General features: G+C 39.7%; 3 protein-coding genes and 1 long non-coding RNA gene across 6 annotated transcripts; all 4 read right to left on the bottom strand.

Annotated features, from left to right (window-relative positions):
- Positions 1-2,013: 2,013 nt before the first annotated feature.
- Positions 2,014-9,040, bottom strand: LOC115663428 (probable magnesium transporter NIPA6). The gene is made up of 10 exons (XM_056307926.1): positions 8,966-9,040; positions 7,428-7,860; positions 6,263-6,319; positions 5,498-5,588; positions 5,243-5,403; positions 5,019-5,146; positions 4,757-4,894; positions 3,430-3,522; positions 3,214-3,331; positions 2,014-2,943 (listed from the first exon to the last, which is right to left on the bottom strand). The coding sequence occupies exons 1-10, from the start codon at positions 9,038-9,040 to the stop codon at positions 2,849-2,851; spliced, it is 1,389 nt and encodes a 462-aa protein (XP_056163901.1). The 3' UTR covers positions 2,014-2,848.
- Positions 9,041-17,301: 8,261 nt separating this feature from the next.
- LOC115689650 (peptidyl-prolyl cis-trans isomerase-like) lies at positions 17,302-18,127 on the bottom strand. The gene has a single exon (XM_030615776.2). The coding sequence runs from the start codon at positions 18,029-18,031 to the stop codon at positions 17,513-17,515; it is 519 nt and encodes a 172-aa protein (XP_030471636.1). The 5' UTR covers positions 18,032-18,127; the 3' UTR covers positions 17,302-17,512.
- Positions 18,128-21,209: 3,082 nt separating this feature from the next.
- Positions 21,210-24,781, bottom strand: LOC115688687 (protein CUP-SHAPED COTYLEDON 3-like). Of its 3 annotated transcripts, XM_056308690.1 has the most exons (7): positions 24,638-24,781; positions 24,364-24,555; positions 23,825-24,075; positions 23,384-23,524; positions 22,971-23,288; positions 22,276-22,614; positions 21,210-21,714 (listed from the first exon to the last, which is right to left on the bottom strand). In XM_056308690.1, the coding sequence occupies exons 2-7, from the start codon at positions 24,542-24,544 to the stop codon at positions 21,487-21,489; spliced, it is 1,458 nt and encodes a 485-aa protein (XP_056164665.1). In that variant the 5' UTR covers positions 24,545-24,555; positions 24,638-24,781; the 3' UTR covers positions 21,210-21,486. The 3 variants fall into 3 exon arrangements, with proteins under 3 accessions (XP_056164665.1, XP_030470456.1, XP_056164666.1); XM_030614596.2 differs by lacking the exon at positions 24,638-24,781 and having other exon boundaries at positions 23,825-24,238; positions 24,364-24,479; XM_056308691.1 differs by lacking the exons at positions 23,825-24,075; positions 24,638-24,781 and having other exon boundaries at positions 24,364-24,549.
- Positions 24,782-26,230: 1,449 nt separating this feature from the next.
- Positions 26,231-27,051, bottom strand: LOC130137422 (uncharacterized). Its single transcript, XR_008815867.1, has 2 exons — positions 26,859-27,051; positions 26,231-26,472 (listed from the first exon to the last, which is right to left on the bottom strand). It is a non-coding gene; the product is annotated as an uncharacterized LOC130137422 (long non-coding RNA).
- Positions 27,052-27,784: the final 733 nt, after the last annotated feature.

The raw sequence follows: 27,784 nt of genomic DNA, 5'->3' as shown, positions 1-27,784 counted from the left end.
GCCGCAAAGATTCAATTCTCATCCTTCAGCCCAGCGAGTACCCTGGACTGAAATAAATGTTCCACCAAGAATAGAACGTAAATGATGCGACCAATATCGCGGACAAAAAAGTCAATATATGGGTCTATTTGTTTCGCAAAAATAATTAATTTAAAAAATATTTTTCTAAAAATGATCATTTATATCACTCATGAAAATGAATAAATAGAAAATATTATCATCGTTTACAAAATGTGTAAACATAAATTGTTGCAGGTAGTGAAAACATTTTTCTTTGACTAATTATTTTAAGAAATACAAGCGATCATTTTTAGGAAATTATTTTACAAATTATTCGTTTTCCGCGAAATAAACAAAGCCTAAGTGTTCAGTAGTGTAGGCACACAAGGGTTGATTGTTGAAGAACAGAGGCATTTGTCCTTATTTAGTTGCCTCGAAGTATAGTGATTCAAACCCATATCTAATTTGACCCCGAAAAGATAATCATCGCTAATCACTTTAGCATTAGGGGTGAGCATAATTTCAAGGTAGAACATAAAACCTGAGAACTGGACCGGTGAGAACCTGTCGGTTCCAAGTTCCAAGATATGCAGGATAGATTCCTGGTTCCAAAAATTGGGAAACCTGTTTCAATCGGTAGGTTCCAGATTCTAAATAGGTGGAACCTAAAACCTAACACCTTGAACCTGAAACAAGTTTTTTGTGTTTTTCTTGGTCTATGTCTTTCCAAGAACATTTGGTATTTAATGGTGTCCGATGATGAGTGTATAATATGGAATCACTAATCTGAGCTTTCATTTTATGACTAAAACTTTCACTTTGTTAATGTTTCCTACTTTTCGTGTGTCTAAATATAAATTGTGTTCTGTAAATTATAGTAGTAAATAGTGTTCATTAAAAGTGATGATTCACTGTAATCTTTCAATTAATAATACAGGTAGACCCTAAAACCAACTGTGGAACATGTAAATTGCAGGTTCCAAAGTATGCAGAGTATGTTTCAGGTTCCAAAAAATGAAAAACTTATTTCCACGAATAGGTTACAGGTCTCAAGTGGAACCTATATGGAACCGCTCACCCCTATTTAGCGTACCATATCGTGATGAAAAAAAGAGATGTAATGTGTTATTTCGGAATGTGCAAACATAATAATTCAAATTCAAATCCAAACTTGAGTGAGGTGGATTGAGTACGTTCAGAATTTTCGAGTCATCCCTAGTAAATTTCCATCCCACCTAACAATCTTGGCACGCACGGTTCGCCGATCAGAACTTTTCAGACGTGTGAACGTTCGCAGCCGCAGTTCTGCGGTCATGTGACGGTGGTACTGGCAGCTATTAGCTGGCCGTCAAGGTAGAAGAGAACGGCATTGATGGCAAATTTGCACAGATGTCTCCCTGCTGAAAAGCAACGAAACTAGCCAGTTCTTTCCCATCTTCTAGCATGAAATAGTCACGCGGATAAACCATATAATGATTTTTAAAGGTCAAAAAAGGGACCTTTTCTATGTCATGCAACTTTTTTCCTGTAAAAGAAATGCCGCGATGAGAGGTGCAAGATCAGCGATAGAATTCGCTACAGACAATCGCGCCGTACCTGAAATCTTCTTGAGAATGAATGTGCTCCTGGTCCATTCATTTTGATCGTTTAGCACGTCAGGACGGACCCACCTAAAAAGGTGCGGTAGATTGAATCCAATGCACTCATAAAACCAAAAGGAAAATGGATAGGCTGTAGTATGCATTTCATGCACTAGCACATTCACATGAAATCATTTAGGATTTAGCTTGAAAAACCTTGCTGTCGAGGCTGATTGCGACGAGGCAGTGATGAAATTCCGATAATGACCATAAAAAAAAAAACCTAAAAGCTGTTGCGTTGCCTATGGCCACCATCGACTAAGGTGATGTTTGGGGGTATGCGGGTTGTGTTGGACTGTCCAGTATGGAACTATTAAAGAGCAACAAAACAGGTTAGATTGGATTAAGGCATGCAAATTGCAATGGCTGGAGCTTCTGTATCAGCTATCCTACGTATTAGCCGATCCAGTCTGACGTGATGGTTACAATGCTAGGCCGTTCGATGGAAAGTAACACAATCTCTCTCACCCAAAACAGCTGAAGAGAAACTCCATCGCGGAGATTTTCCGATATGCCGCTGGGAAAATGACGACTCTCTCTCCCTCTGTATGTGTGTGTACAAAGAGAAATAGCATGACTTACAAGTATGGATACCTTTCCGTTTGCAAGACTTCCCATCTGTGTGGGGAACGCTGTCAGCCATCTACAAGTCTCTCGACTCTCACGCAAGCACTTCCCTCCAGTAGCTTTCAGGGGAACAAGAAGTTAAGGGACAAAAGACACTTGGGCTTGCACAAAGAATGAGATCAAAGCGACAATCCTCATTATTGGAAGCAAAACTTCTTCATCGACATTGAATCTGCACGAAAACTATGCGCTCACTTACAACTCATGTAAACACTAAAAAATGGTTGACTGAAGAAAATGTCAGCAAATATATGTACAGAATACACTTGCTTTGTTGCCAACTTCTTCATGTCTGGGACCTCCGGGTTGATGGGGCGCTGCTCGCACATCCAGTGCGGATTTCAGTGCAATGGCTTAGAAAATGGGGATTCATCAATTCAAAACCCCAGCGCAAGGCTCGTCAAACTGAAACTAACAGAGATGCACACCAGCCAAATTGGCTCCCTCACGCTTTGCTTGGCAAAGCGCTAGACTCTCACCACGTCAACAGTGTGAAAATCGTTGGGTGGAGTGTTCAAATAACGAAAAAACTTTCCATGACCAAAGGAGAAGTCTCTCTTGAGCTCGTTCTATGTAAATTCTCAACGCTCCAAGTAATCTGAATTGCTCAATGTGACTAGATGTTCTTCCCCAACACTTTTTACGGAATCCCCACCAACATACCACGTCACAGTGCCTACAAAAATTCAATGGACTCTGATGATTAGATATCTCTTTTAAGGCATAAAATAGCTTCCAAATAGTCAATCACACCAATAAGCATCACAGCCCAGTAAAGCATACTATTGGTGATACTTTCATATGAATAATAGTATTCCTTTGGTATTCAAAGCCATCATCCATGGAGAGAAAAAGATTTTTTGACACGTTGTATATGTTCCATAGTAGGTATGACCTGTCGGACAGCATTAGACTCTTGCAAGAAAAGATACGAAAGACAGTTTACCTCGTGCATTAACTGATTCCTGTTCTCTTGTTGAATGAAGTATGATTGTTCCTGAAAGTACAGTGATGAATCCACATATCTCAGATGCTATGCTGCTTGCAGTCTGACCTGACCAATCCTGCAAAGAGAATGCAACTTGAGCACACTGTTCTCAAGTAAACTGAAAGCAGAAGTCTAACTGGCTGAAAACCTCATTAGAGAAAGTAACTCACTTACCTTGAACATTATTGCACTAGCAACAATCGTCAGAGTCGTGAACATCACGTAATACACTGGTGAAACGATGGCAGCATTGAATGTGTCTAATGCCTAAAGAAACACTAAGAAGACATCATTAGCATGTAAGTCTTACACCACGTCTCACATTGATCACCCCTTGATAACTGTAAACATAAACTCTAAAATCTAAGAAACCAAACTTTACGAAAAATCACAAGCAAGCATGTTTGTCTAATGAGACATCAGAGTCATCCCTAGGGGTCAACAATCTGCTAAGATTGATTGATGACACTTCAACACACGGTGGCTGACATACAGAAAGGAAACTCTTATGCAAGGACATGGATGGCTAAGAATAGATTGATTGATGGCAAGTCATCATGTCATTTTATATTGGACAGGAGTTCTTACGCTTCGATATAGATTATTAAACTAAAACCATTGCTGCAAATTTATGATGGTAGAACATGATTAAACAGACATTTGTCGGTTAAATTCTAAATCTTGACAAAATCCTTCCACATTTATGGTAACAGTTTGGAGATTTTTCGCTAGTGAAAACTAAGATCTGCAAGGACTTCAAATATACAACAAAAATGCTGTAGAAATAAACAAGAATATGGTGGATAAGTTATTCGAATTGTGTGCGGGAAAATGCGCTGAACGGTTGCAGTTGCAACTTGTATATTTACAAGTTTCATGCACAAAAGCACTACACTCCTGTTTCATGCAACAGACAGCAGTGCCCAGTTCAATAACTTAAATGGAAAGATTAATCCTTTGTTTGGGAGAAGGAAGGGAAAAGATATCGTGGGTGGGTGAAGAAACTTTTGGACTTACCCTCCAATTCACTCTCACAAAAAATTCAAATTTTTACAAACTTCCCATACCCACCTCCTATTTTTTCTCCCTCCCCTCTCACCTGAACAAAGCCTAAAATACTCAAAACTTCTTTTGTCTCAAACAAGAAAACAATGGATCACTGCCAAATAATGTTGCACTAGGCATCAGATATCATGGGTCAATCCTCAGTAGACCTACTCCAACCATAATCACCTAGCTTCTTAACAATGGACACTTGGTAAATGAAAGTGAAAACACATAACATGCTGAAGCATAACTTGTATAATAACCTGATAAATGTGACATGTTTCATTTCCTCAAATTTCCATAGTGAAGGCAAGCAAGTGTTTTTCTCATATTCTCATGAATCATCATCACGAGTAAAGATGGCAAATGCATTGACATGGAGAGGCATAGAACCAAGTTAAAAGGCAAACAAACTTTTGGTGGTCTGCTATCCACTAGAAAATGCAACACTCACCTTGTTAAGGTAGTTCAACTGAGTGATGACACAAACTGCAGCAACTGTAGCAAAGAACCAAGTCTGCGGATAAGCAATTTGACTTATCCCCTCCAAAGTAAGCTTTATCGCGATACCAATAGCTTTTATGCTGACAACCTATAAAAATGCACAGAAAATGTCTCCATGAGTTGGTAACAAAACAAAGGGCACATAGAGATTTTTATTCTTATTCTTATTTACAGAGAGTTTTCCAGTTCATGACTCCATGGGAGATGGTTACCGTAAGTGAACCCATCAGAGAACATATCCCCAAGTAGACAAGTATGTTTGTCTGGCCATAGTGAGGTTCAAAATACAACACCAAAGCTAACACCGTAGATATTGTTGCTCCGACATAAATAAGAAAAGCTGTTAATGGAAGCAGGAAGCACGGTTCATTAGTGATTCTCTCAGATGAGGTCAATTTTGTAACCAGAAAATCTGAATATGACAAATCTAATAGACCTGGTTGCGTAGCTAGATCCCAAATTTCTCGGACTGAACTTGGAGTGTGCTCTTGAGGAGCATGGATTACAATCACCACTGACCCAACGATGCAACAGACACATCCTACGATGCCCATCTTTTGCAGCCGTTCCTTCAACATGAAGTGCGCCAAAAAAGCACTGTCAAGATTTGCAAGAAAAGCTGTCAGGTTAGAAGGCAGAGTTATTTCTAATCAGCCTAAGCACCGGAAGTGAGGTTGAATTTCCTGCGCACCTGACTATTATACTCAATGCACCAAGAGGCGTCACCAGGACAGCTGGAGCATAAACGTAAGCCACAAAATTGGCAACCTCTCCAACAATCACTTTCACCATTAAACATGCAGCAAGGAAAAATATCCAGTATCAATGCTTGTCAACTGTAAACATGGAGTTCATAGTCTTTGATTTTCCAAAATCTAAAAGTCAAAAGCGGAATTACAAAAAATAGTTGTTCTCTACTTTCATTCCGATATTTTCTATGAAACAATTGAGGAAACAATGGCAAAGAGAACCCTCACCCGAGGATGCAAAGCCTATGGTGCTCATACAATTTTAGATTAAATTTCTTCAGGGACTTCAACACTTAAATTTCCAAAAATAAAGTAAAGCAAGAACGAAAGCTTCAATTCTTCCCACACACCAAAGAGCTTATCAAGTCCCTCATTTTCAGATCCAACCATTAACAGAAAGAAAAATTATGAGTAGATGATTACTTTAGCTTTATCGAGAAACTGAAATCTTCGACAAATATTGAGAGGTGTGGATCCAACTTCGGGATAGTGTACAATTGTGAAATTCAAAGAAAGCAAGCATATATATCAGATGAGGCGGTAGAAAGCTTGGATATAATAAATCTACAGAGCTAGTATAGCATTCAGCTGCATCAAAGGCTTGACCTACCTATCTTAACATGTGAGGCATGCCCACATCTGTATAGAAAGAGGGTAAGAGAGGGGGAGAGAGAGAGAGAGAGAGAGAGAGAGAGAGAGAGAGTTACTTGTGACCATTCCTGTCCACCAAAGCGGCTCTAATAAGTATGTATATCCTCCAATCCCTAAATTATCAGAGAGAACCGATGAATATCAGAAATGACCTTGATATTCAGAAATGCATAATCACAGGGACTCAGGGTCACTTAATATAATTATTGATGCAATAGCAAATATTATGTAAATGAAAACCTGCTAATCAAAGTTACAGATGGGAATTCAAAGCAAGCAAAGCCCAATTTTTGGCCTACAAGAATCTTGCCCTTCTAGAGCTTCCACTCATGCAAGACTACTAGAACTTAGGACGTTAACACCTTGTGCACATCACCCCGAGATTATACGAGATCACTGTGTATGTGCCACAGTCAGTTTATTCCAGCTAAGTTGACTTCTAGTTTTGTAAAACATGCTTAATGGAATCATAAATATAATAGTGCCTTTGCTAGTGGAATGAAAAATCGTGAAATTAACATTTAAGTAAAATTCATACACTCATACCACAACTTCTCTTTGCACACTGTGGTCAATGAGTAATGAGTAAATCTCACGAGCCACAACCTTATAGCTTGCTCGAATTTAATGATAATATCACGACCCCTGCATACCCTTAAAGCGTGTCTTGTAAATGCTTTTTTTCCCAAATACTCACGCAATTACACAGACAACCAAACCTCTGTCCTAATACATCATTTCATCGAATCTGTAGATATCCAAGTTCAGGGATGGATTATGCCGGGATCCCAGGGCAATATGCCAACCAACTAATAATGATTCAAAAGCTCTATTTACAAGATGCACCATGCAATTGCTAAGGAATCAGCAACAATGACATCCAGATACACACCCACAAGCAAACATCTATTGGATAAGCAAGCAATGTATGCAACAATAAACGTTTTCATTTATGTATCTAACATAATTCAGCTGACATTTATCTACAAGAAAAGCACAATTCTTTTGGACACTCTCCTTCCAGTGCCACTAAAAAGTACGAAACATCGACCTCAAACTCGATTCGATCAAATCCAAACTCCATAATATCGATACACAAACCCGGAGGAGACCACCGACACAGAGAATCCGAGCCACTCCAAAGAATCGCGACAACTCGAGCAACGAAACCGAACTCCTAACCAGCTCGGAGCCATTAAAAACGGCGCAGGAGAAGCTGACCTGCGCGAGTACCGGCGGCGCCGGCGCGCTTGAGGCCCTTCTTCTTCAGGATGAAGCTGGCTCCGATGAACGCGCTCGAGGCCACGGCCAGCACGAGCCCCCTGGTGTTGTCGGACATCACCACCTGCGGCGCGGCGTACTCATGCGATCGCCTCCGAGCGTGTCGGTGTGTAGCTCGCCGGGATTCGGATGCGGCTTGATCGATCACTCCACAGTCGATCGGGATGAAGCGCCTCGCGTCGGAGACGCGGGGGGAGGAAGCGCGGCGAGGACCGGAGAGAATCGCGGCGCGGATGGAATCTCCACCGTCGCCAAAGAGAGAGAGGGAGATCTTCGGCGAGGCGCGGAGCTCGTCGTCTCGTCGGAAGCTTCCGGTGGTGTGGCTCGACGGACTTGCTGGTTCGCGGACCGCGAGATAGGCCGACCGCCGTAGCTACATCACGGTTTAATGTGATCCGTCGAATTATGGGAATCTTGTGACGGGCGGCGGCGGCCCTATTTCCAACCCCATTTTTTATTGAAACGCTCGTTTTTTCATATAGACAAGGGAAATACCGTTCTCCTAGAAAATTAATTCAAAAAGTCATAAATTTATTGTACGGCTGTCAATTCGGTTATAAACTTTAAATTGTGCTAATTGAGTCTTAAATGTTTTTTACGACCTGCAAATTTAGTCATAAACCTTTCAATTTTGTCAATTTTGTCCTGAACAGTTTAATGATTTATCAATATAATCATAAAACTTTTCACAATTTGCCAACTTAGGGTCTGTTTAGTAACGTTTCTGTTTCTTTATTTTTCTGTTCTTTTGTTCTCCAGAACAGAAAAAGAACAGAAATCCGTTTAGCAAAAAAAATCTATTTTTTTGTTTCTGGAACAAAAAAGTGTTCCTGAAATAGATTTGGAACAGAAACAATAAGCAAAAAAAATCTGCTTCTTATTTCTGGAACAAGAAAAAAGAAATGATTTTTTTTCTGGAATCCTCCAAAAACAAGAAACAATCCATAGGCCGCAACCCGCCCACCGCCGCCTCTCGCCGTCCTTCGCCGCCACCTACCGCCCGCCTTTCGCTGCCGCTCGCCGGTCGCCTCCCGGCCACTGGCCGCCTCCCGACCGCCTCTTGTCGTCGACCACTGTCCTCCGCCGCTCGACGCTTGTCGCTACCCGCCACCGGCCGCCGTCCTTCACCGCTGGCCGCTGTGCTCCATCGCCCTACGCCGGCCGCCACCCGGCTGCCGCCGCTCCCGCTAACCACCCGACGCGGCGGCGATCACCCACCACCGGCCGCCGTCCTCCGTCGCTGCGCCACCCACCACCAGCCACCATCCTCCGCCGCGGCCATTGTGCTCCACCGCCCGACGCCAGCCACCACCCGGCGCTGGCTGCCCTCAGCAGCCGGCCACCTCCCGCCCCTGGCCATCCGACGCCGGCGGTCACCCACCATCGACCGCCATCCTTCGCCATCGGCCGCCGTGCTCCATCGACCGACAATGGCCACCCTCCGCAGCCAGCCACCTCCCGCCGCCGCCCCCCGCTACCGTCATCGCCGCCCGATGGCATCGTGCTCCGCCGCTGACCGTCGTGCTCCACTGTCTCCTGCCGCCAGCCGCCATCCTCTGCCGCCACCGACCACCGTCCTCCGCCTCCCACCGCCACCCGCCGTCCTCCGCCGGTAGCTCAGAAGGGAGAAACTCGTCCATGGAATAAAAATGGATCATTCGCACCCTAAACGTGTTTCTATTCTTTTTCTATTCCAGGAATAGAAATTTTGTGCAGTTACTAAACACTATTTTTTGCTCAGAAACTGTTCCAAGAAATAGAAATAGAAAAAACTATTTCTGATCATAAATTGTTTCTGGGAACAGAAACGTTGCTATGCAGACCCTTAATCATTCCAACTAGTTTTAGCCTTAAATCATCACGGCAGTTTAGTCAGCGTCGGCCATCCTACGTGGCATGACACTCACATGAATAATTTTTTGTAATTTTTTAAAAAATTAAATTTTTCTGAATTTAATGTTGTTTTTTCTTTTCCTTTTCTTCTTTCTTCTTTCTTTTTCCTTTTCTTTTCTTTTCTTTTTTTTCTGCAACTCTGGGTTGGGCGACCATCACCGAGCACAAGCGAAAGCCTCTGTGCCCTCACTAGCCAACAGGAGAGGGCAATGCTATCACCAGCTAATAAGCAAGGGTTGTCGCCCTCGCCTAGACTTGGGCGAGGGCATAACACCCTTGCTTGTGGCCAGTGAGGGCGCGGAGACCCTCCCCTGCAATGGGCAAGGGTCGCACATCTTAGAGTTACGTAAAATAAATAAATAAAAGAAGAAAAAGAAAAATATTTAGAAAAAAATTCAGAAAAATTAAAAAATTGTAAAAAAGTTCATGTCAACTCCGTCAGGCCATATAGGACGCCTGGTTGACTAGACTGTTTTGTCAGCGATTTCCAATTAAAATTGGTTGGGATGACTAAATTGGCAAATTGCAAAAAGGTTTAAGACTATATTGACAAATCGTTAAAAATTTTATGACTAAATTGAAATATGATAAAAATACTTAAGACTAGATTGGTACAATTAAAAAGGTTTAGAACTTAATTTGTTAAGAACTTTTTGGACAATTATCCCCCATTCTCAATCATCAATTTAGTATTTTTTTCTTATTGGGTAAACCTACAAAACTAATTTTATTTCTATCATCTATCTTATCGGTTTCACGATGTAGATGCCCAATTACACACAGTAAGAGTTATCACTTTGCCTTGTTAATTTTACTTTCTAAATTATCTAGACAATCTCGACCTTGTGGCTGTTTTTCCAGAATAAGTTTGTATATTTTTATAGTTGTTTTTTTTGGTTGAATTGTATGTTTTTAAACTTAAACATGGCTAATTTTGTGCTCTCTATTTGAGCTCTTCACATTTTAATCTGAATTGTAAGATGAAGGTTGAAAATCTATTTACACCTTCTTCGCTTTCAAACTCACATCAAACTATTTTAGAGGAAAGTTTTAAGCATATTTTAAAGTTTTGAAAATGAGATTGAATCTGCAATCGATATTAATTACTTCCTTCTTGGTAGAAGTAGATTAGCAAAAAGTTCCCTTTTTTTCTTTTTGTGCTTATCTTTTGATAATATTTAGACATTATCTAAATATAAACATGTTTAACGGGTGACGATGCTTCTAACAAATTAACCATTTTCACATTTTGATCAATTTATTTCCATTTTGATTAAGATCAATTAGATAATTAGATTGAAATTTAATTTTCAACTTTGGAATATACTTTCGCTCAAATTATTTGATTAAAAATAGGCAATTAATTGTGTGTTCATAAGTTGCCATAAATATAAGTTTCCAATCTTCTATGTAGCTTTTGTGATTTAATATTGTGAAACTGATCAAAGAGATGATAGAATTAAATGCCATTTTGTAGGTTAAATGATAAAAATAATAATAAATTGAAGAGAGAGAGAAAATGGTATTTTGGTCAGTTAACTGAAAAAAAGAGAGAAAAATTATCTAAAAAGTCCTAAACCTATTGTAAGATAGCCTATTCAGTCTTAAATCTTTCAATTATTCCAATTTATCATAAACCTTTTCTATTATGTCAATTTGGTCTTAAACCTTTTGATGATTTGTTAACATTTTAACGATTTGTCAATTTAGTCATTCTAGCCAATTTTTGTTGGAATCACTGATGTGGCAGTCTAGTCAGCACCAGCCATCTTAAGTGGCATGGCCAACGCTGACATGGATAAAATTTGCAAATGTTTTTAATTTTATGAATTTCTTTCTTTTTATTTTCTTTTTTTCTTTTCCTTTTCTCCCTCCGTTGGTTGTCATCGGGCCTCCCCCACCGGACTCAGGTGAGGCCCACCCTCGCTCGAGGCCAGCGAGGGCTACCCTTGCTAGGACAGGCATGGTGTCCCTCAAATGATCTAGCGAGGGCGACCCTTGCCTGAGGCCAACTCAAGGCTCGATGAAAGGTAGAAGGGAAAAAGAAAAATGAAAAGAAAAAATAAAGGAAAAGGAAAGGAAAAAAAAAGAATAAATAAAAAATTGCAAAAAGTGTTCACCTTAGTACCGGCCATGTCAAGTAAGACGGTTAGCACTGACTAAATCACCACATCAGTAATTTTTTTTGTCCAAATTGGCTAGAAGTAGGGGTGAGCATGGTCCAGGTGGGTAGTTCCCTCTACGGGACCGGGAACTGCCCACTAAGGACCGATTCCAAAAAATTGAAATTGGGAACCGCCTGTTGGTTCCATGGATCCACCTAGGAACCGGTCTCACCAAGTTTCATGTATATGGACATGACTAAAAGCGAAAGAGGGAGGCTATGAACGGCCACATGTGCGACTGTGAGTTGATGGGAGTTAAGAGTCAAGACCGTTGGTTGATGGATGTTGAGCTTGAGAATCGAGACCATGAGTGAGAGATAGAGAAACGACTCAGACAAAGTAAAAGTGAATACGAGACGAGCACTCAGTTGATGAACATTAAGCTTCAAATTAGGGATTTTAGGATTTTCATTTTTTTTAAAATGTTTTCTTTTTTTTTTGTTGAAATTTTTAAAAAAAATTATGTATATTACCGGTCCAGTCCTAGTGGGCGGCTCTACGCCTAGAACCGAGAATCAGACCGGTTCTCACCAGTTCTAGTAAATTAGAATTGGGAACCGAACTGGTCCCCACGGAAACCACCGATTCCAGAGGCCAGTCCAGTCCAGTCCTGGGCGATTCCCAGTTCTTTTGCACATCCCTAACTTTAAGGATTAAATTGGCAAATTACTTAAATGTTTAGGACTAAATTGATAAATTATCAAAAGGTTTAGGATTAAATTGGCAAGCTGTCAAAATGATTATGACTAATATTGGTATAATTAAAAGATTTATGACCGAATTGGCCGCCATATAATAAGTTTAGGATTTTTTGCACAAATTTTTAAAAAAAAGTGTCTTAACCAAAATGGAGTGGAAATAATGCCGTCCTTTATTATTTATTATATTTTTTACTTCGATATTTTGTCTGTGTTTATTTAGGACATGTTGCAAATTTTAAATAGTCCAAAAATTCAAAAAATGCTTTATACATTGCTCTCTTGGAATCTAAAATGAATTTTTCCGGACTAATTTAAAATGTTAATTTTTCATCAATAGAGTGCGTTAGACCTAGCATAAATTTACGTAGTTCGTAGCAAATAAGATTGTGTCACCACCACATAATCTAAATGAATGACAAGAATTCATCGTAAAAAATGAGTTTACGCTCAAATTCAATTGTATAGATACCGTGGTGTATGGTGCGTGAATCATCAATTTGATTAGATAACGTTAGATATTAATTTTTGAATAAAAATATATTTTCAAATATGAAAAATAAGAAAGAGAGCACGTGATTATCATCCACGGATCCGCCAGTTGTCTTTTATATATGATTGGATGGGATCGATGTCCCCAAGCTAATGGCCTATGTGATTGGTAGGTGCACGTGATTCGACCTTTTTATAATCCACGGATCGCATCCCTAAGCTAGAATCACGGCCATGGGGTACCATCGAAATTGTTTTATTATTATTTTGTCAAGGAAATTATGCTCTGTTTGTCAGGTAGAGAAATTATATTTTAGGGAAATATTTTAATATGAAAAAAACCAAATAAAGGAAGATTATATTCCTACCATTTTTCATATAATTTACCGGACAGGGGCATAATCGACCATTTTCCGACCACAATAGTTTTCATGTAAAACGACTTCGTTTAACATAAGATTTTTCACGAAACAAATGCAAAACAAATAGCGATTTTGGCTTTGGTTTCAGAACTGCGATATACCATGATTTCTGCCAAGTATTTGGAACAGATATCTTTGGCAGGCTCTTCAAGAACGGATTGACATGTAATCTCGAATGTTATTGAGCGCGTCCTGCTTGGTTGTTACACTCTTTGCATCTATAGTCTACAAAATAAATTAAATATACTTGAAACACGATATTTTTATCAAATGAATTAAAAAAACTCGACAGGTGTAATATATTCAATTAAGGGTGACAACTTTTTACGCGACACACGACAATACGACTCGGACATTAGACGAAATTAGTGGGATTGGGTTTATAACAAATGTTTGTGTCATAGCCGTATTGATCCGTTTGACATGTTTAGTAAATGGGCTGTCTTTAGCTTCAACATGTGTAAACCAAAATTGACTCCGTTTGAGCTGTTTTTATTAAAGGGTTAATACCACGGAAAACCTCAAACTGGTATACATGTGATAAATTTACCAAAAATTAATTTTTTTATCATGAAAAACCCTAAACTAGTGCACTTGTGACAATTTTACCATCCGTTAGTTTCCGTTAAATTTTTACCATCAAATTGCTAAGTTGGATGACACGTAGAAGTTGACGGATGTATCAGTTTGGAGTTTTTTACCTCTTTGTTTGTCACAGATTTATAGATTTGTTTATTTTTCGGGGTATTAATTCAATTTAACATAGGGTAAATTTATCACAAGCGTACCAGTTTAGTATTTTTGGTGGTCAAAAAATTAGTTTAGACTAAATTTGTTACAGATGTACCAGTTTGAGATTTTTCATGGTATTAACCCCATATAATATTACGTTCGAAATTATGATGAACCATCATGAATATTTGCAAAAAATTATAAGAAAGAAAATTTCAATTTTATGACATTTTATCCATGGTTATGATCGAACATTATAAATCATTGTAAACTGTCATCAGATAAAAAACTTCAGTTTTCGATATTTTGTTCTTGGTTATTGATAATCCTTCATAAACCTTTGTAAATCGTCGTAAGAAAAAAAAATCAATTTTACAACATTTTCTTCTTGGTTGAAAGTTCAAACGGACCTTCATAAACCTTCGTTAATTGTTAAAATATTTAAATAATAAATCACGCTTTCATCTAACAACTTAAGCTTTTCGAACCGTTGACAGTGGTCTTACAAAATCTCACATTAATATTTGTAAGAAAACAACTTTCAATTTTATGATGTTTTGTTCTTGGTGACATTGTAACTCTCCTAAAATCGTCGAAAGGAAAAAAGAAATTTCGACTTCACGACAATTTGTTATTGGTTACGGCGGATCATTTTAAACCTTTCTCCATTTTCGTAAGGGGAAAAAAGTTTACAACGTTTTTGTTCAAGGTTATTATGAATCGTCATAAACATTTGTAAATTGTCGTGAGTATTGAAAAAATTATCAATTTCTTGATTGTTATGACAGGCCGCCGTAAAAATTTGCGAGTCTACTTGAGAAAAATGATTTTATATTTTTATGATGTTTTGTTCTTTGTTACGGTGGACTTTCTAAAATTCTTTGTTGATTGTTGTAAGAAATTCTTTTTTGAGTTTTACGATGTTTTATTGTTGGTTAAACGAACTTTTGTAAATCGTGCTTATGACGTTTTATTCTTGATTACGATTGATCATCGCGTGAACCTTCTAAATCGTCGCAGGAAAAGAATTTTAATTTCACGATGTTTTATTCTTGGTTATGAGGAATCACCGTAAACCTTTCTAATTCGTCATAGGAAAAAAAAATCCAATTTTAGAATGCGTGAAAAAAATATAACTAAGACTGACCATCTTAAATCTTTATAAATCCTCGCGAGGAAATTTTTTTTCAAATTCACAACGTATGACTCTCGATTAGGATATATCACCACAAACCTTTGTAAATCATAGCAAGAAAGAAATTTTTTATTTTTACGACATTTTATTTTCAATGACGACGAACCTTGGTAAAACCTTCATAAATCGTCATAAGAAAAAGATTTTCAATTTTACGACATTTGTTTTAAGGTTACGATCGTTGTAATTGTTTGTAATTGTCATGAGAACAAAAAAAATCACTTTTACGACATTGCACAGAAATTGGGTTGAATTTCAAGGATTATATTAAACAAACTAAAAATTCAGAAACAGCATTGCATATTGAATCAATATTTATGGACCATTTATGTCATTTTCTCTTCTGATTACGACGGACCATCGCAAAATTCTACGGCATTTTATTCTTGTTAACCCCACAGATGTGAATTTGTAAACGGGCATTAGTAAATAAAAGAAGGGGTTAATACCACGAAAACTTCAAACTAATACACCCGTAACAAATTACCTTAAACTAATTTTTCGACCACAAAAAACTCCAAACCTGCACACTTATGATAAATTTACCCTTCATTAATTTCCGTTAAATTTTACTATCAAATGACTGAGTTGGAGGACACGGGTGTGCCCTTCCATTTGTCACAGATTTATCAATTTGTGATTTTTCGTTATATTAATTCATTATAATTGACGGTAAATTTATCATAAGTGTACTAATTTATAATTTTTAATGGTAAAAAAATTATTTTCAAATAAATTTATTAAAAATATATCAATTTGAGGTTGTTCGTGTTATTAATCCTAATCAAAATTTTGTCATCTGGGACGTCAGGATCGTGGGCGAATGAAAGTCCCAAAAGTTTTTCCGAAGTGGATAATTGGATGGAAATTGGCACTAAATTCAACGGCCGAGATCAATCTCATCCCGATCGAAGGGCTCACATTCGTTGGAACGGTACAAGATCGTTGCCGTTTCCCTTTCATCTGTCAAGGCGCACTCGTGATTCACGACACGGCAAAAAGCAAAGTACTTTCCTTCCCACAAATCATTAAGTTCCAAAAGCAAATATCCTTCCAGATATTAAAGGTGCGCGTTACTTTTTATGAAAAATAAATAATTCAAAAAATTGATTATCACGAAAAATAATTTTATTATCTAAAATAATATTTAAATATATACTGTTATTTATGATAAAAATACTTTTCATGAATTAATTATTTCAAGCGATATAATTAATTATTTTTTTAAAAAAAAATTATGAACAAACGAATCAGTTTTTTTTTCGAATTTCAGCTTTATATGTATACATCCTTTCAATTTAAAGGTTTCATCAACAGGATTTTATTAACGAATACTTATAATAATCTGGCCATTATTACAAGTATTCGTTATTGAAGAAAACTAAATTTCCCCAAAACAAGAAATTTTGCTAATCAAATCTATAATCCGGCCGTTAATGAAAATTAACCAGATCAAATAAACCCTTTCTCTCTTCTCTTTTTTGGCTGGAAATTTTATTCAAGCCTCGAAAGATCTTTCCAATTTTTTCTCCAACTCGTAATAATTACACAATCCTTCTTCTTTCATTTCTTTTTTTTTTTGGGGTCAGAATTACACAACCGTTCTTCTCTCATCACTTTTCCTCGGAATCGGCCGAGTGGGACTCGGCCGCTCGCTCGCTCGCTCGCTCAGAGTTCAATTCGCCGCGAGTTTAGGTCAAATCAATCCCAGCAGTGGGCCCCACCACCCCAATCAATCAAATTAATAATATTATTATTATAATTATCCCTATCCCACTCCTTCCTTTCTCCTACCAGTAAGTTTCCAAGAACCTGCCCTCAAGCCGCTAGATTCATCTCCGTCAAGATCGATCCAAGAACACGACACGACACCACACCACACCACGCCCCCCAGGTCAACGCCAGAGCCGAGCCCAAGCGCACCTCATCATCTACCCCCACATTTCCACGTTTCGAATTGCAGAAACGCAGATCAAAGGATTGCAGAAAATTTGCCAGAACGAAACCCAAGAACACCAAGAAAACCAAGAAAGCAACAGGCGATAGGAAAAGGGTCGATTCAAGAAAAGCTCTTCTACCCCCCTCACCAGATCGAGTCCCGCGCCCCCCCCCCTTCATATTTCCACGTTTCGAATTGAAGAGACGCAGAACAAGAATTGCAGACGACTTGCCACGACGAAAACCAAGAAAGCAACAGGAGATGAGGAAAAGGGTCGATTCAGGAAAAGCTCATATCTTATTTTTTCAGCAGTTAACGACGCACAAACACCACCGAACGATCGAGAGCGACCATAACCAGATTGGCCGAACAAACCCCCACACAAGCTAAAAGCCGAAAAACAAGAAACCCTTAACAAAGACACCACATAGATTCATCGGCGACGCCGAAGGGGGGACCCGGCGACCGATGACGGGCCGCCCGGCCGATCTAGGAGAGCTGGCCGCAGTCGGCGACGACGACGGGCTTCGAGCACCGGCCGGAGCTGGACCCCACCTTCTCCACGGCCTTCACCACGTCCATCCCCTCCACGATCTGCCCGAACACGACGTGCTTGCCGTCGAGCCACTCGGTCTTGGCGGTGCAGATGAAGAACTGGGAGCCGTTGGTCCCCGGGCCGGCGTTCGCCATGGACAGGATCCCCGGGCCGGTGTGCTTCTTCACGAAGTTCTCGTCCGCGAACTTGGAGCCGTAGATCGACTCGCCGCCGGTCCCGTTCCCGGCGGTGAAGTCCCCGCCCTGGCACATGAACCCCGGGATCACCCGGTGGAAGGACGACCCCTTGTAGTGGAGCGGCTTCCCGGAGCGGCCGGCGCCCTTCTCGCCGGTGCAGAGCGCGCGGAAGTTCTCCGCCGTGCGCGGCACCACGTCGGCGTAGAGCTCCATCACGATCCGGCCCGCCGGCTGGCCGCCGATCGTCATGTCGAAGAACACCTTCGGGTTCCCCATCAGCCCTTTTCTTCTTCTCTCTCTTGGCTGGTTCCTGGTTTTTTCTCGGGAAAATTCTGAGCGAGAAAATATTAGGGTTTTCTGGGGAAATGGGGAGGAAGATGACGACGGGCTATATAGAGGGGGTCGGCGAGGTCGATATCTGGGGGGAGGCGGGGCGACCGTCCGATTTGGGGGACACGCGTCGCGATCCGAACGGGGGAGGGACTAACCGGGGTTGGGTCGGGATCGGACCGCGGTTAAGGTGTGGGGAGATCCGAGGCGAAGCGGGACGGCATATGCCTTTTGTCGCTTTTTGTCAGGCCTTTTATCTCGCCAAAAAAAAAAGGAAAAAAAAAAATCGGAATACGTGTTTTGGATCGGGAGACGACGCGAAACGACGTCGCGGCGTCGTGTCGTGCGTCGCACGAAACGACCCAGGACCTCCCGGGCAAACGTTTAAACGACACGTGGGGGCGGGATGTTTCGAGAAGCGGTTGATTTTTGTGGAGCGTGGACGAGAAAATATTCGATTCAAATGGCGCCACGTCAGCAATGTGATGATACTTACACGGGGTAACGTCTTACCCTTCTACTGTATAGGAGTGAGTAGTTTCAAGTTTCGTACATGTTTCATATCAAACATGAAATCTATCCGCTCGAAAAGGTTGCTTGTTTTTGCATATCCTAAAACCTAGAACTTACCATTTCAAAGGTTTTAGGGTCGCTTAGAGGGACTAACCTAAGTATTATCTGTATTATTATTGATTGAACGACAGTGAATCATCATTTTTAATGACAAATATTTGTTGTTACAATCCACTGATCACAACTTATATCTAGATGCACGGAGAATATGAAACATTAACTAGGTAAAAGTCTCGGTCATAAAATGATAGCTCGGACTAGTGATTTCAAACTATACACTCATTTTCAGACTATACACTCGTCATCGGACGTCATGGAATATTACATGATCACGCAAATATATAAACAAAAAAAATATACAAAAACTTGTTCCAGATTTTAAGTTCCACCTACCTAGATTCTTGAATTTACGCGTCAAAACAGGTTCCCACAGGTCCGGCTCTCCGATTTTAGTATTTACCCTGGAACCATGTTCGCCCCTGCTACGGCATATTCGTAATTGTTTTTATTCCAATTTATAATATAAGAATGATATAATCAAAATAAGAAAAAAGAAACCCAAAATTGCAAATTAATCTAAAAATTATTGTTTTTGGTGACACCTCGAAATTGGGATGTGTCCTTTTAGTGTTTTTTTTTCAATTAGTAAAATATAATGGCAAATTAAGCAAGTCTACTTTACTCTATCAAATCTTATTTTATAAAAAAAGAAGTTACCAAATCCCGGGTTTAATTAATAATCCGCTTGTGTGCTTGCCTTCTTTTATAACCCCGTTCCCATTGATTCTCAGTCATCTCCACAATGTCAAGCCACCCCAAGACGTATACAACGCTTCGAAAGGAACATTGGACACCTCCAGCACCATCGCGGGACCAAGCAAAACACGACCTAACTTTTCGAAAAAAAAAAAAAAAGAGGTGGTACCGAATTATAATTAATTGTCAAAACAACGTTCGAATTAGCATTCCGCGCTTGGGCTCTTTTTTTTTTTTTTTCCACTTTTAGTCATTCTAATAAGGAAAAAGATATGCCGTCTCTTTTACTTTCAAACCATTTAGAGAACAAGATAGCCGTGCTTAGTCTCGGTTCTCAAGAACCAGACCGGAATAGGGAGCATAATAACGGATCCCGATTCCAGGTCAAGGACCGACCAACCCGGGAATCGAGCACCCTTGGCCAACACTGTATCTCTTTGAAAAAGGATTTGGAAATATTCTTTTTTCCAAAGATAAATGATGGCTTTTGGCAAAATGACACTAAATGACTACCAAACATCATGATGCAATATGGATGGCTAAAGATAACGTGAATATGATAGCTAAAGACATCGGTGAAACTCTTTTTTTTTATTTTTTTTTATGTGGAACTCGAGCTTGGAAAACTTGAGCACCTGAAGACCGGGGTCCTCGCTTCAGGGATTTCAATGCTCCGTGAAGCATTGTTAAGCGCATTTTCGATATCTGAAGCTCTCCTTCAGTGCATTCTAAACATGCATCAAGTCATAGAAAGACAAGCTCGAGCTTCGAGACCATCGAGACCTAAGGTTAGTGGTCCGCACCATAGGATATTCAGGTAGTCACATGCCTCGTGGTGTCTCCTTAGAAAAACTCCGAGCGCCGCCGACGCTTGAGGCTTGTGCTCCGCCCCTTAGATTTTGAGGTACCCACACGCACCGTGGTATGAGAAAAGAACCCGATCTCCGAGAGCATCGAGACCTAAGTTTTATGGCCTTTGTCATCATCTTTTAGTCTTGTGAATGTCCTCACTCTTAACTTTTTTCTCTCTCTCTCTCTATCCCCGTATGTGGCGGACAGAGTCCTCTTGTGGGTTCATTCTGCAGGAAAAAAGGAGAAAAAGTTGGTACTTCTGTGGGATTCTTTTCTCTTCTCTCTCCTGCTGATTAGTCCAACATGGCCCTGCTGGTTTGTGAAAATGCAGCGAGTGTCAGAGTAATTTGGTCAAAACTAGAGCGGTGTCCGGTCAAGCCTAATTACGGTCTCCAACTTGCACTGTCCCGTCAACACTGTCTGTTCATCTTCTTCCTTGCGCAATCGAGTCACTCAATCTGTTCCATCAATATTTATCGTCAATGGGCATAAGTAACAGCGCTACAATGCTGTACTGGCGTGACAAATTGTCTTACATGGCTTGTGTGTGTGTGTGTGTGTGTGTGTGTGAGAGAGAGAGAGAGAGAGAGAGAGAGAGAGAGAGAGAGAGAGAGAGAGGGTCCTCGCTCTTAGCATTCAGTGTTGGTTCGAATGTATTCTCGGTCCTCGTTTGTTTGTTCCTTGTGTCCTGAGTACATGTATGTAATTCTAGGAAGTCTCAGAGCTACCACTGACTGCTATTGTTTCATTTTGCAAAAAGACAAAAACTTCTATTTGTCCTGAACATACAGATACAGATCTTACCTTCTTATAAAGCGGGCTTTGTCCTATGAGGACTGATTAGTTTGCATGTTAAGTCCATGGACCGTGCCTTCAGAAACAACCAATTTCAATGGATTGATCCTTCAATGAGTCTGATAAACTACAGAAAGACACGGAACAATGGAATGCAAGCTGACTTTTAAAGGAAACATACACTGTGGCAACTTTTTGATTCTTCGCATTATACAGCAGAGAAAGAAGAAAGTAAAATTTCAGAGCCGTTGCACATCCAGGTAGATCTTCTAATTCCGCCAAAGCAAAAAGAAGTGCAAAGCATTAGCATCAGAAAGAAGACGAGCTACATGCACATGAATTGTGACACGGCATATAAAACCCTCTTTTACAACTGTACTTGTCAATCATGCTGCGTCGGACTCGGGGAAAAATAGCAGTGAAAATCAGAAATTAAGTACTTGGCAAGTGATGGCAAGAAACAGGAAAATCCCGACGAGCACGTTCACAAGATTGGGCAGTGGAGGATCTATGGAACTTTTTGTGCTCCTGGTGGGTGCTCCAGAAGATGACGCAGTTACTGAATTTGATTTCTCTCTGGCATTTTCAATCTCCTTGCTGTTTGCCTTCTTGGGTGAACCACTGGCTGAAACGCGCTCTTTGTATCCTAGTGCCTGCCAATGTATAGTGTTTCAAATGGTGAGCTGACAGGGAAAAAGAAAGACACGATTAACAGGAAACTTGAAAATGAAGAAATTTCTTTAGTCTGTTCAATTGTTTGTGTTCGCCAATTATCCATTATAGATACTTGGCCATACTGCAAAAAAGCATTGCACAATATCAAATGGATCAACGGAGATAACTGAGGCATTATTTGCATCTCTCGACAAGCATTCATGTTTTTGTTCTCAAATTGTCGGGAAGCTCTAATTACATAATTAGCCTTTTAGTCATCTCCTATTACCTTGTTCAATATCTAATCTGCAATTTTTTTTAAATATATTTTTTGCTTTGTAGCTCTTCACCATTCTTCTTATTATTTGAATCAAAGTTGATAAAGCATGAGAAATTTGGAGTGAAATTTCGCTTCCTTTTGGTAGAAGAATGCTAGAATCCAATATATAGTTCACTGCAGTAAAACTCGGAATCCCATCGTCTAATTAACTACAAGCAATGCACGTCAACATATAAGAATAGCAATAAGATAGTGGGTTAAGTTTAGGAGCTGCTTTCACCTTTGCTCTGGCTGCTGTTTCATCCAGAGATATGCGTTCTGATTTGATTTTTATGGCCGCATATTCCTGCTTAACCTTTTTGAACCTCAGCTCTTCATCTTTGCCATAGCCTTTTACACTTGCCGGTCGTACGGGAGGTGCCCTAGGTCTGTGAGGCGCCATAGGTACAGGACGCGGCATAGGTTTCTCAGAGGCGACAGGTGAGCCGTTGAACTTATTCTCCACCGTGCCTTTCTTTTCCTCGAAAGGAACAAAACCGTGGACTGAGTCGGTTGTTCGTGCTCGCCGATTCTCCATTAGAACAGGATGTTCATTATGCGAGTTAGATGTTTGGCCATACTGCAATGACAGATTGCATGAGATAAAATGAATCAGAGGAAATAATAGAGGCATAAACTTAATCTCATAACAGACCTTCAAGATTAGGTTTTAAATTGTCCGTTCTTCTTATATAATTGAAAGTCAATTAAGCACGAGTAACTTAAATGAAAGTCCCTTTTCTTTTTCCGTAAACAGGTTCTATAATGAACTTACTATTCTACACAAAGATGATCGAAAGGAAATTATCCTTATTTTTCAGATAACCTGGAAAAGGGAAGGGCCCTTCCAATGCATTTTGAAATTATTTAATAAACCTAACTATACTAGAGAAGTAACCACAGCAACCAAATGACTTTCAAGTGAAGAACTTTGACCTCTGTTTCGATGTATCCATCGAGGAAGTCGGCATAATCAAGATCTGCAATTTGCATGTCTCCAACATCTTCATCCTCTTCACTTGTTCCAAACGTTAATTGAATAGATTCATCAGTAAGACCATTGTCCAATGATATGTCCATAACAGATGGACTCTCAACATTTGTATGCTGATTTATGTTGGAGGGGAAGCTATTATTCTGTGATCCTAGCGCAGGCTGAAGCAGCCGCAGGAGGTCAGCCGAATTAAATTCAACTCGGTTCTCGGGCTGAAATAAGGACTCCATCAGTGACTTCATCTGTGCTTGGACCAAAGGCTGTATTAACGAGTAAAAGATTAGCCATTAACACATTTCGTGCGCTCGTTAAGACAGATATTTAGTGTATAAACAGAATATTTTGTCCTCCGTACCTCAGGAAATGAGTCCTCGCGATCAGAATCCAATTCAAAATCTGCCAGGGTAATGGCTCCACGCTCTGTTTCTATGGGTGAATTATCAGCCTTCTCATCTCGTTTATGCTTTAAGCGACACAGAACATAAGTTCTATTTAACTGCCAAAAGACCACGTCATACTTGTTCATATCATTAGATCATCTTTTCTTCAAAAGTAAATTTCTGCTCAGATATTTGGCAAAAAGAATGTCATTCTCTAAATATGTATAAGATTTCAATCTTCTGCAGTAGAAACTGAGCAAGAAAATATTTCTTTGCTTCTTAGGACTCATGGAAACTTTTGATCGAGTGTTTCTGCATATTATTGTAGCTATACTTCTCATATGATATGTTATCAAAATTCATGTATCTTGTGAATCTAATTAATATAAGGAATAAAGGAGGGATAGATTAAGTACATCATTGGTGAGTAGATGATACTCATGGATGACCCAGTTGGTCTTGACGCCCTTCTTGCCTCGGCCTGTGTGGAATACTAGTGTTTTCTTACTACCGATTTCTCTGTTGGTATCTCTGGCCTTGACCTTCCGGTCGATACCTGTCTTCTTCCAATAGCCAGAGGGTGTCGATCTTGTAACCTGTTGGGGTGCATGCGGACTGAAGAAACACCACTCCTGAACTTGGTCATCCAGGCCAATGATTGATTCACCTGTCAATCTCATTAATTTCTTGTTATCAAGAACTTGTATATCTTTTTTTTTGGCAAAACGAAGTATTTGCATTTCACAATTGTCTGCTTCTCATAAGGTGACACTGCACCACCAGAAACTACCAAATTCACATCTCATCAGCACATTCCCTCAGACTTTTCCCTGATTGATGATAAATATTATACTTCACAAACCCATAAACGTAAGGTAATAAGTTTCCGACAATCATGGCTGCAGAGAAATTGTATCAAAGGAGCAAGCAAAGTGATGGTTGTATCTGTTCTTACCATGAAACTTCTCCGGTAATTCCCAAGGATCGCACCCGCAGATGTCGACATCGGGAATTATGCAGGGATGGTCTACGTATCCTAGGACTCGCCTCTTCAAGTAATGATTCACGAATTCCTCGCCAGTTGGATGGAATCTGTATCCAACCGGCAAATCCTGCGGGTTTATCACAGCTCCCATCTCTCTCCGTTCTGTTCTTCACTCAAGACACAAGTAGAAGTAACGAGCTCACTTCAGTTTGAGGAAGCAGAGAAGCGTGCATCAACACAATACCATTTGGGAGGGTCTTTATTGAAGTCTTCCCTTCTCTGAGAAGCTATCGAACTTTTTGTTGGTGGAATTGGAAAAATCTTGAGCATGATCGATAGCTGATAGGGGTGGTTTCTTTGGCTGCTTTTCCTTGTCCTGATGGACCCCATTAAACTAATTTAAGATTCTATTCATTCTGAAAGGTACACTGTTGACTAAATAAAAGTTTGTTTTGCTTTCACATATGACAATGACAACATCCAGGAAATTTCTGGGATTTTGCTCCTGTGATGTGTCCTGCTCCTTACTTCTGATCACAATAGAAGACTTTTCTTTTCATTTCATTGATGACAGTGAGAATTTGAGTTAGAATCAACCTGCTAGAAGTCAGTTAACATAAGGGCTGTCCATGCACGTGCGCATTTTCATTTCAATAACAATGGTTCACCCTGCGCGGTCTCTTCATGTGCCAATATACCAATAAATTACGTACAGTTGGGATTTTTGTTAGTGCTTTGTTTAGTTAAAAAGAAAAAGAACTTCCCTTGGTTTATACTGAGCTGCATGATAATTTGCTTCATCTCCTCTCAATTTAGATTACTCTAAACTATGATTGATATTTCGACGCCATGGGTCATAGGGTATTGATAACTGGCACTTTTCCCCTAATGTTTGTGCTGCGAGCCTAGATTTGCGGATCACGCCCAGAACTCGTTTATCTTCGACAGCAAAGGAAAATGAATGCTTCTTTTCTTTTTTTGTGCATTTCATTACAGTTTCCCTGTTATAAGATGCTGATAGATTAAAGTTCAGATTAAACGAAACGGCAGGATTTTTTTAAGATGACTTGCAACTCTGCCTTTAAGATGCATAAACCGCCAGGCTCTGAAAACATTCCTCTGACCTCGTGGACCAAGTGAGATTTGAGCATAAGCCCTCGTGCTTGATACAAATTTAAGTGTTGAACTGTTGTCCCATATCGCTTGACAACGGGTATTATATGCTTTTTATTTTCATGTTGTCTCCCTCCACTTGTAAGGTTAAGCTTTTGGATTTGACTTACTAACATCACATAATGCTTGCACTTTTACCATCCAGCATTTTTTAGGTAATACAGAAACTCAGTGGACCTCCAATCATGTTATGAGCAGATGTACCACAACTAAGATTACAATTCCCGTTTGTTCTCTCCTGATTGTACTAGAATGTTAACCTGGCAGATTCTGTTGTGGCGAATTACAGAGGAAGAAAAAAAATAAAGAAACAGAAAAGACTATCAATCAAAGAACAGATATAACTGTTTAACGACCAGGGCCTTGGAATGCCGTGATCTTAAAACTAAAAGATTGAATCTAAATTATTTTCTCCAGTAGTTCCTTTGCACCGGGGCCTTCATTTAACGATGTTGAGAACTCTGAGATGCTTGTGTGCGGTCATAAGCTCATTGTAGGAAATAAGACGTACTGGAGGCAAATCATCAAACTGCCGAGAATACCGGAATGTATCCATTTTAACTGAGTTGGAGAAGTACTGTAATTTGGGTCAAACAATCTTCAAGCAATTGATGTTTTATATTGATATGATATAAAGAGTAAAATAACATGAAAAGACTTCTCAGTGAGAAAGAAGATTTTACTTCAGATACGCAAAGCTTCTTCTGAATCCACAATAAGCACGTAGGAACTTAAGTTTAATACGGCTTCACAAGTGTCTTCGGTCACTTGGATTGGGTTGATTTTATAAGAGATGTGGATCGCCTTCTTAACCTGCCTTCAGATGAGGTCGCTGAATCTACTAGGAATGTCCGAATTATCAGCCTTCTCATCTTGTACACCTCCAAAAGGCCAAGGACAATATCTCTGCACGCATTTGAAAAAAGAATTCGAAATGAATTGATAATATGTAAAAAGTAGCAAAAGGCAGCAACACATCCTCATAGAACTGAGATGTAAAAAGGCAGCAACACATCCTCATAGAACTGAGATGTACATAGCAGTATATAGATGCCAACTGGTGTGCATCAAGTATACTCATATATACTCGGCAAAAACAATTTGACAAGGGAAATCGGTAGTTATACATTAGTCTGCAAAGCCAAGCAAAGCAGAGATATCAAGTGAACGAGATAAACATATGTAACTGGCCTCCTGAACTGTACTTAAGACGATTGACATTTAGGGGATACTCGTGCATGGCTCTTGTCCGTATGTTTCGATCAGGAACCAGGAGTGATCTGGGTACCTACATGTAGCTCATTCTTTCAGCTTCAAGTAATGATTGACGAGTCCTCCAGGGGCTTTAACTCTGAATCCCGGGGGATAACTTTGATTTTCAACCTGTGTGAGGAGATGAATTTATACTGCACTTGCTTTGAGTTGGAGTCCTGCCCGTGCTTCGTCTGATGCACTCTTCTCAACCTTTCTTGCGAAGTTATGTTGTCTGGCTTTTCTGCGAATTCCACATCTTTCCATATTCTTTTTATCTGCTTATTTTATTCGTTGGACTTGTTTCTCAAGTCTGTGAACTTCCTGTGGAAGTTCAGAGTGAGTCATTACTGTCCTACCAATGTTTTCTCCAGTCATAATTGGCTTACTTTGTTGGACCTTTCTTCAATTTTTCTGGTCGTTGCTTATTCTTTTTTATTTTCCTCATCTGTTTTACTGGTTTCTCTTCTTAACAAAGCCAGAATAATAGCAAGTATACAAAATTAATTGTACAAAAAAAATGTCTGCTTACGGAATGATCAACTTTAAAAGAAGATTTTTGGCATTAAGTATGATCAACTTTTAAATGTCTGCTTACAGTTGTCATAGCAATTGGTAATTTGTAAATTAAGCTTAGAATTAATAACATTACTTTCTAGGGCACGATATCAACGTGGTAAATACGTAATATGAGTTCATTTTAAGGTGATAAAGCATGAAATGTAATTGAGAGTTCCAAATAATATAACTATTTAAGGCGAATTACATCTTGCCTTAGCTAGATTCAATGGTGTCTAATTTATAGCAACAGTCTAGGCATACCAATCAAGAAAGGAACAAAGAGGAAACAAAATTCTGTCTCTGATAGAGTAAGTGTACTTAGCTATTGATTATGTGAATCCTACGTGAAACCAACAATACTCTAAGAATGTAATTGACCCGACCAATACTTATCGAGTCCATGTAG

The sequence above is a fragment of the Syzygium oleosum genome, unplaced genomic scaffold (assembly GCF_021117445.2).
Source record: "Syzygium oleosum isolate NSW1041296 unplaced genomic scaffold, Sole_v2.1 Sole_v2.02, whole genome shotgun sequence".
Taxonomy (NCBI): Eukaryota; Viridiplantae; Streptophyta; class Magnoliopsida; order Myrtales; family Myrtaceae; genus Syzygium; species Syzygium oleosum.
This window is presented reverse-complemented; position numbering and strand designations above follow the sequence as displayed.

What these genes read in the sequence shown, in the direction of transcription:
- LOC115663428 (XM_056307926.1), bottom strand. Translation starts at nt 9,040, where the DNA reads ATGGCGGCTGGCGGCAGGAGACAGTGGAGCACGACGGTCAGCGGCGGA. An exon ending in GCCATCGGGCGGCGATGACG is followed by an intron (nt 7,861 to 8,965) that starts GTAGCGGGGGGC and finishes ACCGTGATGTAG; the next exon opens with CTACGGCGGTCGGCCTATCT. An exon ending in CGCCGCCGGTACTCGCGCAG is followed by an intron (nt 6,320 to 7,427) that starts GTCAGCTTCTCC and finishes CTGATAATTTAG; the next exon opens with GGATTGGAGGATATACATAC.
- LOC115689650 (XM_030615776.2), bottom strand. Translation starts at nt 18,031, where the DNA reads ATGGGGAACCCGAAGGTGTTCTTCGACATGACGATCGGCGGCCAGCCG.
- LOC115688687 (XM_056308690.1), bottom strand. Translation starts at nt 24,544, where the DNA reads ATGGGAGCTGTGATAAACCCGCAGGATTTGCCGGTTGGATACAGATTC. An exon ending in ATCATCTACTCACCAATGAT is followed by an intron (nt 23,525 to 23,824) that starts GTACTTAATCTA and finishes GTCTTTTGGCAG; the next exon opens with TTAAATAGAACTTATGTTCT. An exon ending in GCGAGGACTCATTTCCTGAG is followed by an intron (nt 23,289 to 23,383) that starts GTACGGAGGACA and finishes TCGTTAATACAG; the next exon opens with CCTTTGGTCCAAGCACAGAT.